Genomic DNA, 13,413 nt, shown 5'->3' with positions numbered 1-13,413 from the left:
ATGATCACAAGGGATGCAATGGAAAATGAGGCTATAACACTCAATCACTTGGCCTTTTGGAATGTTGATTAGAATAAAATCCAAATTTAGGCTACTTTCCAAACCGACCATGAGCACCAACCAAGTCTTTTCTAATCAAGTCTTAATCATTTATGAGTAGACACGTAATCTCCAAATAGAGCTTTACAATGACAAAACTGTCTTTTTGATAAAAATAAAATATAATAAAATTTTAGAGGCTTAGGTTGGGCCTGCTTAAGAGGGTTATTAATTCAAGGTTTGTTTGGATCGATAATTAAATATACTAGCACGGCGGCCTGGGCTAATTCTACGGATAATTGTAATTTTTTTTTTATAAATGAAAGTCACCAAATATGAATAGGGCTAATAACAATAAAATAAAATAGCGATTGTACTTTAAAATAAATACACATATAACGTTTCACATCAATTGGGGTGATTAATTAATATAAAGTTTGTCAATGATGTGATATAGCAAGAATATTCATATATAATAACAACCATTGTTTATGCAAGAAATTGTTAATAAATTAATAGTTTTCTCTTCATGGGTTTAGGACTTAGCATGCATTTTCTTTTTTTTGTGCCCCCCCCAGACAAATGTAATGAATTATTATTTTTGTAGTAATATAAAAGTAATAATTGTTTTGGGAATGACTTGTTCAGTAATAATCTTTATCACTTGCTTTTCAATTTTCTTTGTGGAGGTTCTTCAGAAGGTAGCTCTATTGGAACTTGATGCTGTGATGTTAAAGGTAGAGTATGATCTTCTATTTGCAGTTGTTTAGCACCATAGACCCTATAGTTGATTGTTTTTTCTTCTACTACTTTTTTTGAGAGACCTACAGTAAGAATGAACCTCTTGTTCTTCAATTGGGTTACATTTTTTGGAACTTTTGACTTAGAGATTTTTTTACCAATTGGCAATGAGAAATGATATGTGAAAGAGAGTTTTGGCTTGTTTGTCAAAAATAGCTATTGGTATTTTAACAAACTCATCCTTACTGATTAATGGCAAACACATTTTGCAGATTTACACATAAGTGTGTAAGAGTATATACGTAAAGTAAATGAGAGAGCACACATAGGAGAATATGCATTGTAGAGGTGGTAATTACATTAATTTTTGGGGCTTGGCCCATGTTTTTGGCAAAAATAAAAAATAAAAAAAAAATAAAAAAATAAAAAAATCCTTCCCATTCTTTAAGTTTCTTGGGAAGAATTTGTATATATATATATATGATTGAATTGTAAGATGTAAATTGGAGAAAATTATTCATGTAATTTTTTTAAAGGGAAGATATTGACCTTAGTGATGCTTGGATCAAAATTGAGAAGTTGTTTAGTTCTTGCAATTGTAGGTTTATTTTTTGAATAGGATAATCAACACAAGAGGCGAGAAAGGTCAAGAATGAACGGGTTTAGCTAGAGTTAGGGTTGAAGAATGTGGGATGGCTGGTGCGGTGGCAAAGAGAAAAAGAGCATGGAGAGGTGTAGATGGGAAAAAAAACAGAATAGATTGAAAAATAGAATATGAAAAGAAAGAGACTTATAAGCCATGCATTGAGAAAACTATAAGCCCTATTTGATAACTTTGAAAATATGCATGACCTTTAAAGTAAATTTTCCTAGTAGGTAATAAGGTGATCCCACAATTCTACTTACATGGTGACTATATCCCTCAACTTGCATCAAATTTTAAAGAGTAAATATAACATTTTCAGTTGCAACAAACTAAATAACAATGATGTAATTTAAGTACTATTTTGTTAATATATCTTATAACTTATTATTCAGATTGTTTGTCAACTTTAGTTTGAATTATATCTACAAATAAAAATCTTTTGTAGGCGAGCAACTAATTTTCTCATTTTTTAAGGTGCGTGGTTGGAATTACAGTAAAGTATAAGTAGTAAAATGCCACAGTTAAGTTAAGATATTGGAGTAAAAAAAAATTTTGGAAAGAGATGAACAACATAATAGGTTAGCCATTAATCACATATCGTGAAGTAGGGAGCCTTATTTTAAAAAAAAAAAAAATCATTTTTTTAAGAGGAATTGCTCAAAAGGTCCAAGAAACACTACCACATGGCCAAAAAATCCCTTGATTTTGCCAAATCCCTTAAAAGTCCTTCCTTTTTCATTTAATTTCTATAAAGCCCAACGGATGGATAACACCGTTATCTTTCAAGGGAAATTACCTGATTGCCCATTCAGTTTTAACTGATTTGAAAGCTTTGAAAAATGAGAAACTAACTTCTCATAAAATACAATAACTGTCACATCATTCCCCACCTTTTCTTCTTCTTCTTCTTCTCCTGAGACAACCAAAAACTTTTCATCTTCCATTTGAGTTACAAGGGCATCCTCGCCGGAGTTGCACCCATTGCCGCCGGAGACCGGAGAAAAGAAGAAAGCCACTTGACTGGACCATCTCGCTGCTCCCGTGCCATCGTTACAAGCAGGTATGAAAGCCCTATGATTTCCATGGCCAAAATCGTTTGTGTTCTTGGGTAATGTTAGGTTAGTTAATTTTATTGTGCATTCTATGATGAATGAAGCATGGAATCATTTGGTGAATGATCTATATTTCTTCGAGAATATGTGATCTTGTAATTTCCATCTAATGGTTGGTTAGTGTGATTACTTTGTGTCCTAATTTGCGATGAAACGAACAAAATTGTATATAGTTGTGTAAGAGAGTTGATTCCTGTCCAAAATCCTTGCAGATTGTTTGTTATAAATCATTGAATTCCAATCTTATTATGATGTGTGTACAGAATTTTGTCAAGATTCTGTGTTTGCAGAATTTTGTCAGTATGTTCTGTATGTAGATTGTTAGTTATAAATCACTGATATCAAAACCAGTGTATATTTGTGGTCTGTATCTCATAATGATAAGTTATTGGAATTGTTTTATGTATGACAGTATTTTTAGCATTTAGTGTTTATTTTTGTTTTTGTCGTTCATTCAAATATAATACTTAATATATGTAATGGATATGGTTGTTTTATGTATCCAGTTTTGTACAAATATGTTTAGTGTCATTCAAAATAATCACCCGAATGTGTATGTATTGTTTGTGCAATCAGAACAGTTATGGCTAGCCAGTTGGGAAATTTGGTGAATGGACGTTGTTACTTAGCACCACTCATAGACAGTGTACGGCAGTTGAAAGAGAAGATGACACGAAGACACTTGGAGTTACTCCGAGGGACGCCATTTAGTCATCTGATGGATATTGAGCCAATAGCACAAGAGCGTACTGTATTGGATGCATTGATGCAGGTTTTTGATACACGGACCAAAACCATCAATTTGGGAGACAGTCACTTACAATTCCGTCCTGAAGATGTTTCAATGATACTTGGACTAAAATGTGACGGTATCGCAATAGATTTCTCAAGGAAGAAGAACGTTGTACACTCGAGGAAGAGTTCTTAACGAAAGGAGTAGACCGAACAAGGGAGTGCTTGTTGAGGACTTTAATGAGTCTGGTTGGCAAGAAAGATAGCAAGAAAGAAGAAAGTTTTGTAAAACTTTTGCTAGTATACATCATGGGATCCTTCCTTTTCCCCACCACTTCATGTACATCTCCAGCATGGTTAGCCTACTATGTGGAAGACTTGTCAACGCTGGATCAATATGCATGGGCCCAAGCAACCTACAAGTAGATTATGGATGATTTGCCCAATGCAGATGCTCGTGTGAAGGACAGATGTTCCGGGAAGGAACAGTGCATAGGGTATTTGCGAGGATGTACAGTTGCACTGACAATTTGGTTTTATGAAGTAACTGGGACTGGGAAGAAGATCCACTTTGGAAGAACACCACGCATTCTCTGTTATGGTGAAGCCAGTATCAAGAAACAAGCAGGTGTGAGTGCCTTGATCGAGTCATTGGATGGAAAAAAGGTATGCAAATTAGAATCCATTGAGTATTTCCTTTTACTATTCTCCTTTTGTGTCATTTTTATTGCTTTTACTCATAGGTCGTTAGTATCCATATTTACCAATCTGTATCACATTTAACTGTTACATATTCACGGTTCTTGTTTTTATATCGATTCCAGTTTAGTATCTTACACATGTATTCAGTTTTTTTATTAGATGTTCCTTTTTGAGAATAATGTGTATACGTCCATATTAATGTTTGTTGTTGTATTTGCTAGTTTTCCCCGCTTATGCCAGAGAGACAATCTGAAGTTGACCTCATTGGTTCGGGAAATATTGAGCTCAGCTTTTCAAGGACAAGTTTGGTTCTATCCGGTGCAACGAAAGCACCAAAATTCATTAAGGCATTGAAACAAAAAGGTAAGAGGAAACAAGTTGGAGAGGCATTTCGGACAACAGATCATGAAAGTGAGAAGTCAGTAAACCCACCAAGAGAGTCCAAAAAATCATCAGGTTCGAGTCCAGCGAGGAAACAGATGGAAGATAACAAATACGAAACATTGATGGCTGAAGTGATAGCTCTTTGTGCGAAGCTTGCTATTCTTGAAGAAAGGAAGAACACAAGCAACAAGAAAGAAGATGTTGTACCACCTCCATTAACAGATGACATTGGCCCAGCTCCACCATCGAGAAGATCCAAGAGAGTGGCATCGAAGCCAAGAGCAACCAAACCTCCAACATCGCAAGAAGCCTCAGGCTCAGGGATCGCTCAGCCAGAGAAACGTGTCACTCGTGCCTCGAAAACTGCACAACCAACAAAAGTTGCCCAAGTAAAAGGTGCACCAGCACCCAGAGGTAGGAAACGAGCTGCACCAACTCCATCCCAATTAAGTGAAGTGGACAAGCAAACAACAGAGGACATCGACAATGCGATAGAATCGCTAGCACAGCTAAAATCCTGGGACTCTATATGCATACCTAAGGAAGGAGATACAGAAGGTGAAGCAGAGAAATTGATAGAACAACCTGCCCCATGAACTGATTTCAATCCAACCAATAAAAGGCCTACCGGATTTGGCCGGCTACAAAAGATACACCAATTGTCACTAAGTGTTTTCCTTAATCGAAAAATTGACGAGTAAGCACATTGTTCAAATGTTCTATATTAGAATTTTAAATATGCAATTCGGAGTTGCAATCCACTTTTCTGCTAGAGTAATCAATATTTGTATTTACTGCTATTTATTGATACATAATATTTACTTTAAGCATTAAGCGTATAGTATTCTGAATAAATGCTCATTATTTGGGATACGACATTAGTTTTCAATCATATATGTGCACTATCATGAACATGCATCACATTGTCAGCTACCTAATTAATTGATTGTTGTATATTACATCAGCACAATGGTCTAGACCAGCGAGAAGGGTCACACATCCCGTTCTCATCTGTATGCATTGATTGATGGCAAACAGATGGTGCCAGATGATGTAGTTGACGTCTTTGTTCTCATGTTACTTGATACTTTGAAGAAATCTCCTAATGTGTATAAGATGACCGCTACAATCACCCGCCCAATGGCCCTTGCTTTATCTAGGCAAGAACATTCGCCCGCTGGAATGGAAAGAATGATGAGCCCTGCGGTAGAAGATTTCCCCACCATAGAATTAATCCTCATGCCAATCGTGTGGAACAAACATTATCACTTACTTGTTCTTGACAAAGTTAAGAAGGAGTACTTGCACTATGACTCAATCGGTGGACATGTTCATGATCGAGATGCAGTAGCCATGGTAATAACAAGATTTGATCAATTTGGTTTTTAATTTCATTTTTAAATGTGTGTGTAATATCTTTCCTTCTTCCAGCGTGCACTGTTTGAAGAGCATTTGCGGAAGCAGCTTGGTATTAGTGAAACTGTGGTTAATATAGGACATTTGCAGAAGCATTTGCCGAGTGAAGAGGCACCTGCACCTATTGATTTGACCCCAGCTTCAGACAATGGTTAATATAGGACATTTTGATTTACCTTGAACATTGTATGGAACTTCTTCAGATTTGACTTTTTTATTTACTGTTTTGTGGTAATTGACAGCGGATATACTATTTCAGTATTTAGTGGACTTACTTTATCTTTTAATACAGCTAAATGTATCCAGTTTTTAGTTGTGGTAGCTGATTTTGATACTTTACATTTACTATTCATAGATCACCTTCAGTACACAATTTTAATCTTCAAGTTTGATACTTTGAATTTACTATTCTTAGGAAACCTTTAATTTTTAGTGTTACCCGTTTAGTTTTTGTACTTTGAATTCACTATTCATAGATCACATTCAGTTTTTAATTTTGTTTTTTGGTTTTTCGTGTATTCTCTTATTATTTGAGGAACCTGATCAAATTCATGTACTGTCAAAAAAAAACTTCGAGAACTTTATATGCAATATATATAAGTATCAATCATTCAACATACGATGGCAGTGGTCAAAAAACAAAAGAGACGGGTACAAAGGATACAGTTAGTCTGCGATTACTTCATTACATGTGGCCCTGTTATGCCCAACTTTGTGGCATCGACTACAATGTAAGTCACGAACACCAAATGCTTGTGATTCAATCCTCCTTTTTCTTGATCGTCCGGGTCTCTTCTTTGAGATAGGTGGATGAATACGGAGATGTCGACCCGCATCCATCGGTTTGTCATGATCTGGTACAGGGAATATTGGACTCTCATATGCTTCTTTGTACAATGCGACTGTGTAGTAGCCTTCCACATAACGATGAATGTTTACATCAGTTTGTAAGATTGCGCAGCAGGCATGGTTACAAGGAAGACCGTATACTTCCCACCGACGACAAGAACAAGTTCTATTACGTAAATCGACATGGTTGCCCTGCTTATCAACAACTTCAAAAATATCACCATCAGATCGGCCTATGACTAAGCATCTGCTTTCTTCAATAGTCTTTTCAATCTTCTTGTGAATCTCCGGGCAAAGATGGGTTTCCCATTTCATGCTATTCTCGCGCCGCTTGTACATTAGGTTCATCATCTTGAACCTACATTGGTGGGAAGTACACATGAGAGAAAAAAACACTACTACTGCGAATATAATAAAAAACCATGGCAAAGCTACAATATTAAACACTACGCATAAATAAGGAACACTAAATATCTATTGTATGCAAGAAATACAAAAAAGGAACAACAACCATAAAAACTATACACCAAAAACAAATACGAAATAACAAAAGCGTAAAGTACTCATTACGGTTTAAAACCACATGGTAAAGCCAAAACTCAAACATTTAATATAGATACTACATTAGAATGTTTGAAAGTAAATACATTCAGCTGAAATAGAATGACAACTACGCACAGTAATCTAATTAAATTATTTATACGCATACCTTATCGTGTCAACCATGTTACAGACAGGTAGATGTCATGCCTCCTTAATCCATGCATTGAAAGACTCTGCCACATTCGAATACATCTCGCCCCAACGTTGTCCTCTAAACAAGCAATTGCACCAATGCATCATGTCCGACTTTTGAAATAACCAATTATGGGCCTGTATTGATGCCGCTGACAACGCACCCACAGTTGCATCATACTCTGAAGATGTGCATGCATATGCAATCTTAACAACCAACCTCCAACACTCATCTTTTAATCCTTTCCCTAGGTGACCATTAGCCTTCAAAAAGTTTGCTTGGAGATGTCGCAAACAGAAGCCATGTGGGGCAGAGGGGAAGACTTTGGCAATAGCATTAACAAGTCCCTTAGAATGGTCTGAAATGAATGTAATGATTTTGTGGTAGTCATCTTCACCATATATTGCATCACCCAGAGTGGAAATGAACCACGTCCAGTTATCGTCAGTTTCATTATCAACAATAGCAAAATCTAAATGAAATAGACCTTCATTACCATCTTTTGCAGTTGCGCCTAGTAGGATGCCACCATATTTACCTAGCAAATGGGTGCCATCGAGGAATAGCATGGGTTTACAACCACGCTTAAAGCCTTGAAGACATGCATGAAAGCAAAAAAAACCACGCTTAAAGCGTTCTCCATCCTTCTCAATGATAACGATGCTACCTGGGTTGGTTTCGGAAACCTTAATTGCATACCATATCAACAGATCATAACTTGCAACGTCGCTTCCATGGAGAATTACCTTTGCCACCTCTTTACCCATCCATGCTTGTTTGTATGGTAGCCGGACACCATGGTTACACAATATATCACGTTGTATGTCTACAGCCCGGTATAGAGGACGATCTCGCAATTTCCTCATTACTTGCCTGCTAACCCATTTTTTAGAAGCCCTCGGATGAGATGTTGTGCCGATACCCCCACCACATGTATGACTATTTTGGGTTGTTTTGATTCTAAATGTTGGGAGGTTGCTATCTCTTGAGGCGTGGACATGCCATTGACATAACTCAGTAGCACATGTGACAGTAACTCTATCTTTATCATTTTTTATGAACCTGAAGTTGAAATTGCGGTTGATGGCTAAGTCGCACAATGAATCCTTGAATTATTGTGCATTTTCGAAGCGTTGGCCAACCATGAAAATTTTAGCTTCTTTATCTTGTAAAGAATTGCTTATAGTTATGCCTCCTCCATGTGTCACTGCCAGTGTATTTTGCGATGTTGGTACCCTTGTTATATACATTCGGTAAACAGTTAGTAAAATAAATAAACAACAACACTTTAAAACTGAATAGTTATGGCAAATAAGCTTCGGAAATAACAAAAACTAATGGCTAAAAAATAAAACTAATACCAAACAAACGATACTATACCCAAACACATATTAATGACCACATATGCGAAACATAATGCAAATCCTTGCCACATTATACAAAAATGAGTGCAAAACCAAATAGAATAAGATATTTACAGTGACATTGGTGAAGTACATATGGCCTCCGTTGTTTCATTCACAGTGTCTATGATCATGTTCACCACGGTCTTTTTGAATATACGATGAACATTACATATGTTCTGAAAGTCATCCTCTGAGCTAATGGAGCATATTGTCTTGTGCTCTTCTGGCATTATATACTTTACTCGCACTGTAGGAGATTCGAGAGCCCAATATGTGCATATCTCCTCAAATAATGTTAGCCATCCAGTCAAGACAGTGAAATCTAACACATAACCATCCCCTTTATACTTCCCAACACCGTAAAACATGTCCATGAAGACCCTGCATTAAGAAAAACCACTATAGATGAATGACCGATGAACATGATACCAGGAACCCTACATTAAGACCAAGATATGCATCTTGATGGGGATCTAAGAAATATCTTCACACGTTCTTTGGGATAGAGCTTTGTGAAGTTAGCTTGCCGTCGAAGAATAGAGATGGTGAGTAGAGATGGGTGATAAAAGAGGAGAATCACTCCAAAACCAAAGCCAAGGAAGAAGAAAAGAAAATGAAATGAAAAAAGATGCAAGCTTCTCCAGCAAGACAAAAGGTAAGGATGCAGACTTTTGGGTGATGTCAAAGTACAAGCACCATGCTGCCTTGACATGACATGGCGCCAGATTTCCCTCCCAAAAGCAAAGGGTAAAGTGGGGTTTTTCAAAATAATAAACAGGCAGAGATGACGGTAGGGACGAAATAGAAATTATTCTAAAAAGGAGGGACTGCAGGGTATACTATTTGGTCAGAGGGACTTATTGGTATAAATGAAAAGTTTCAGGGACTTATAAGTAATTTTCACTTTTTTTAATGAATTAAAAAATTCACTCATTGAGCCCATAACTTAATTTATTTGTGTTATGATATTGACATAACAAATTATCTCGGGACTGAAACCTTATCATCCAAGTAGTTTTGAATAAAATGGAGGGTGTGGGTGTTTTAGAAATCTTATTTTAAAGAATTTATTACTTTATCATTTGGTCAATAACTTAAATGATTTATGTTGTATTGTTGACGTGAATAAGAAATAAGATCATATTAAAGTTATCAAGTTCAATCCTTTATATGATTGGGCTCTCATGTTAGCTTGTCCTTTTCATTAGATGGAGATCAAATAATAGGCATCTTCACATGCATTTTGTTTCACTATACATTTTTTGTAATATAAATAAAAAAATAATACAGAATAATTTGAAGTCTAAGAACCTTTAGAATCTACCTTTCTCTTTTTGTAGTCGTGTTGGAAATTAAGGGATACAATGAGGAGACTTATTTTTGACATATTGGCTTGAAGGGTATTTTTTTTTTTTAAAAAAAAATTAGCTTTCATTTGTTTTGGTATAGTTGTCAATTATTTTGCTCTCAGAATATTCTCGCTTTTGGTTTTCTGTATATTGCAATTACTTTCCCTAGCATGATTGAATCAATTATTAGTTTACCAAAATTATAAGAATTCTAGTCCTAATAAATGGAAATCTCTCTTTAGACTGGTAAAATTTAGAGAAGATTAATACAATAATTAAGGAAATATTATTTAATATTTTTTTGGTAACAATCAAAGCAATGTTTTTAATATTCTAATAATTATGGAAGCCTTCACATAAAATTGCAATCTATTTGAAGACAATTAATTGAAAAATATTTCAATAAAATGGAGTGGAAATCGTAGTCAAAATAAAATTATTTAATCTTCTTGGTACATAACTTAAGAGTTATGACACATTTATGCAATATAATAAAGCATAAAAACCCCATTTAATATATATACACACACATATTATTGATCCTCTAAGCATGCTTATTTGATTCCAAAAGTATATATATTATAAACTTTCATTTTTTTATTGATGTACCTACTACATTACTTTCATTAGTTACAAATGAATGAGAATGGGAACAAAATCATGAGAAAAATAAAAATAAAAACAAAATATAAAGGTGTTTTGGAAGGTCATGAACAAATGAAAATTAGTGCTCTTTTCTCATATTTGATCACTTTGGCATGCCAAGCCCATCTTTATATGTAACAAATTTTATATGTACGGTACATTTTTAGGCAGTTTTTTTTATATAATTAGTTAATTCACATTTATATTTACATATGAATAAAAACATTTCAATAATTAAAATAAAATCCATATTTTTAAAAAGTAACAACGAACTCATTAATGATCTATTTTATACAGAGAATAGAATGGTAAATTTGATAGAGAACAATAAAGGTCACATACTTATAAGAAACATATCCATATATAAGTCAACAAGAATCAAATCTAGCTCTCTTTTGCATTTATATCAGGTACCGATTAAGTACTATCTGCAGTTAATTTTGCAAGATGTGCCTCTTTTATTGCACTATCCTGGTAAGGCTAAAAAGCTGAGTTATGATACCAGTTGATACTATCAGGAGAGGACTTCTTCTTGAATTCAGTAGTCTTTGAATTATACGCTTGGCTCACATTCACCATAAATTCTAAACGGATTAAGTTGAAGTTTGTGAGCTGGTTCCTTATGGCTTCTAAATTTTCATTGTTGTTTATGTCAAAAGTCAAAATTTTCTGTGCTTTTTACAATATTGTATGCAAATACTTCGATTGTGCTTCAATTCTCCTTTACAGTTTTTTGGACCTGCAGAAAAACAATTACTAATCATGTGCGCTGACAATATGGAATCAAAATTTATTTGAGGTTATAGAATTCACAAAATAAAAAAAAAAAAGAATACAATTCTTGGTATGATTGAGAAAGAGAACCATCACAGGTGATTGGGATTTATGATTTGAAATTGATGTTTTTTATCGGTGGTTATGCTCTAATTAAGAGTAGTTTTTGTAATATTTTTATATTATGTATATTATATATGTTTTCTGTGTGAATTTAATTTTTGAAAGGCAATTATTAAAGTGAACTACCTTTTTTTGTCACAAGTAATGCCAAATTTCACTAGGCATTAACAATTTGATTGATTGTAATTTGTATTATGATATGATATTATTTACTTTTGTAACATGAATAGTTAGCATAATTATTACAATAGCCTGAATATTATTATTAATTTCTTACCTACTAATTTTCAATTACAATTGCTGCTGTGATAATTATATTAATATAAATAATATTGATATCTCACACTCTAATATACTATATTAGCGCATAATGTCTTTTCTTAATATATTAGAGGATCGTTTCATTCAACACATTTACTTCATTAACCAAAAGCAATAAGGCAAAAAATATGTATTTAATTATTGAGCTTCTTTAAATGAATAAACATCCACTTTAAACAAAGGGCACAAATATATATATATATATATATATAGGGAAAACATCATCTAGGGACGTCCCTAGATTTCAAATCTAGGGATGTCCATAGTAGCCATCGGATGAAAATCTGACGGCTCTTATCATTATGAACAGTAGAAACCGCGTTCTACAGTGTTGTACAGTGATCATGAACAGTAAAAAAAGGTGTACAGTGTTTATATAATCAATCAACCATCGGATGATGATCCAACAGCTTAGATGATGAACGCGTGCATCGACATGATGTAAAATAAACAATATATTTGATGATGAAAACACATAGAAACAAACAAAGAAATTAATTGGAGATCATTAAAGCTTAGTTATTGTTAATATAGTGGATCTTACGATCGCGCTCACGTGATCGTAAGAGCCTTATTAATGTTACAATCAGGTGTTACAATCAGGTGTTACAAGAGCTTATTTATGTTACAATCGTGTCAGTTGATTAGTTATCTCAAATGTCACATTAGAAAAAAGAGCTTTATTAATTCTATATATACATGTTATAAATATCCCGTAGTAAATAAGGATCGCATAATAACACATTCTCGTCAACTCATCATCACTCCCTACTACACACTTCATTGTAAAAGCTTCTTCTTCCTCAACATGACCTCAAATTCAAATTTTTATAGTGGGGGGAATAAGAGAGAAATGGCAATGGCACGCACCATCACTAATACCAGCAAAGTATTTATCGGTGGCAATAGAGGATATTAATGTAGTGAGAGCAATGGTAGAAGCGAGACCTATTTTGGTCGTGGGCAAAAGAGGTTCTTATATGCACCATGTGACTAGAAGATTGCTGCAAGGATCAAGGGTAAACATGGTAGTGCGTGAGATCAATGAATAGTCACAAGAAGAAATGGCATTAATAGATGTGATTATGGTGGATGAATAGTAGAGATGATAGGACAATGGCTGTGACCATGTTTCTGACGGTATTTATTAGAAAAAAATTGGTTGGAGATATGGATTGGTTCATTATTGTTAATATCTTCGATAACCTTATTCTGATTTCAAAAGAAGCTGGTGCTTTTTGGCTTTAATTGATTGCTTTTCTAAATTTAATTTTGTACTTTTATTTATTTATTTTTTACAGTTTTTTAAATAAGATTTTAAATATTTTTTAGGAGGGTTTGTAATTATACACACTTATTTATTAACTAAAAGAAGTAAATACTTATTTCATATAAGGGAAAAGGATAACATATTCAGCTTTATGTATTATTACACTCT

At 34.3% G+C, this 13,413-nt stretch overlaps 2 protein-coding genes across 2 annotated transcripts; both read right to left on the bottom strand.

The window, feature by feature from the left end:
• Window positions 1-6,438: 6,438 nt before the first annotated feature.
• LOC120276157 lies at window positions 6,439-6,960 on the bottom strand. The gene has a single exon (XM_039282886.1). The coding sequence runs from the start codon at window positions 6,958-6,960 to the stop codon at window positions 6,439-6,441; it is 522 nt and encodes a 173-aa protein (XP_039138820.1).
• Window positions 6,961-7,365: 405 nt separating this feature from the next.
• LOC120276156 lies at window positions 7,366-11,336 on the bottom strand. Its single transcript, XM_039282885.1, has 3 exons — window positions 11,260-11,336; window positions 8,836-9,144; window positions 7,366-8,419 (listed from the first exon to the last, which is right to left on the bottom strand). The coding sequence occupies exons 1-3, from the start codon at window positions 11,334-11,336 to the stop codon at window positions 7,366-7,368; spliced, it is 1,440 nt and encodes a 479-aa protein (XP_039138819.1).
• Between the last annotated feature and the right edge of the window lie 2,077 nt (window positions 11,337-13,413).

This window comes from Dioscorea cayenensis, chromosome 14, assembly GCF_009730915.1.
Source record: "Dioscorea cayenensis subsp. rotundata cultivar TDr96_F1 chromosome 14, TDr96_F1_v2_PseudoChromosome.rev07_lg8_w22 25.fasta, whole genome shotgun sequence".
Taxonomy (NCBI): Eukaryota; Viridiplantae; Streptophyta; class Magnoliopsida; order Dioscoreales; family Dioscoreaceae; genus Dioscorea; species Dioscorea cayenensis.
The sequence above is the reverse complement of the archived record's forward strand: the minus strand, read 5'-3'. Positions and strand labels throughout refer to the sequence as shown.

Bases quoted from the DNA above. Each gene is read 5' to 3' on its own strand.
- LOC120276157 (XM_039282886.1), bottom strand. From the start codon at position 6,960: ATGTACAAGCGGCGCGAGAATAGCATGAAATGGGAAACCCATCTTTGC.
- LOC120276156 (XM_039282885.1), bottom strand. From the start codon at position 11,336: ATGGTGAATGTGAGCCAAGCGTATAATTCAAAGACTACTGAATTCAAG. The intron at 9,145-11,259 runs GTATCATAACTC...TTCTTAATGCAG, and splicing joins TCTCCTGATAGTATCAACTG to GGTCTTCATGGACATGTTTT. The intron at 8,420-8,835 runs GTAAATATCTTA...TTTCAACTTCAG, and splicing joins TGTACTTCACCAATGTCACT to GTTCATAAAAAATGATAAAG.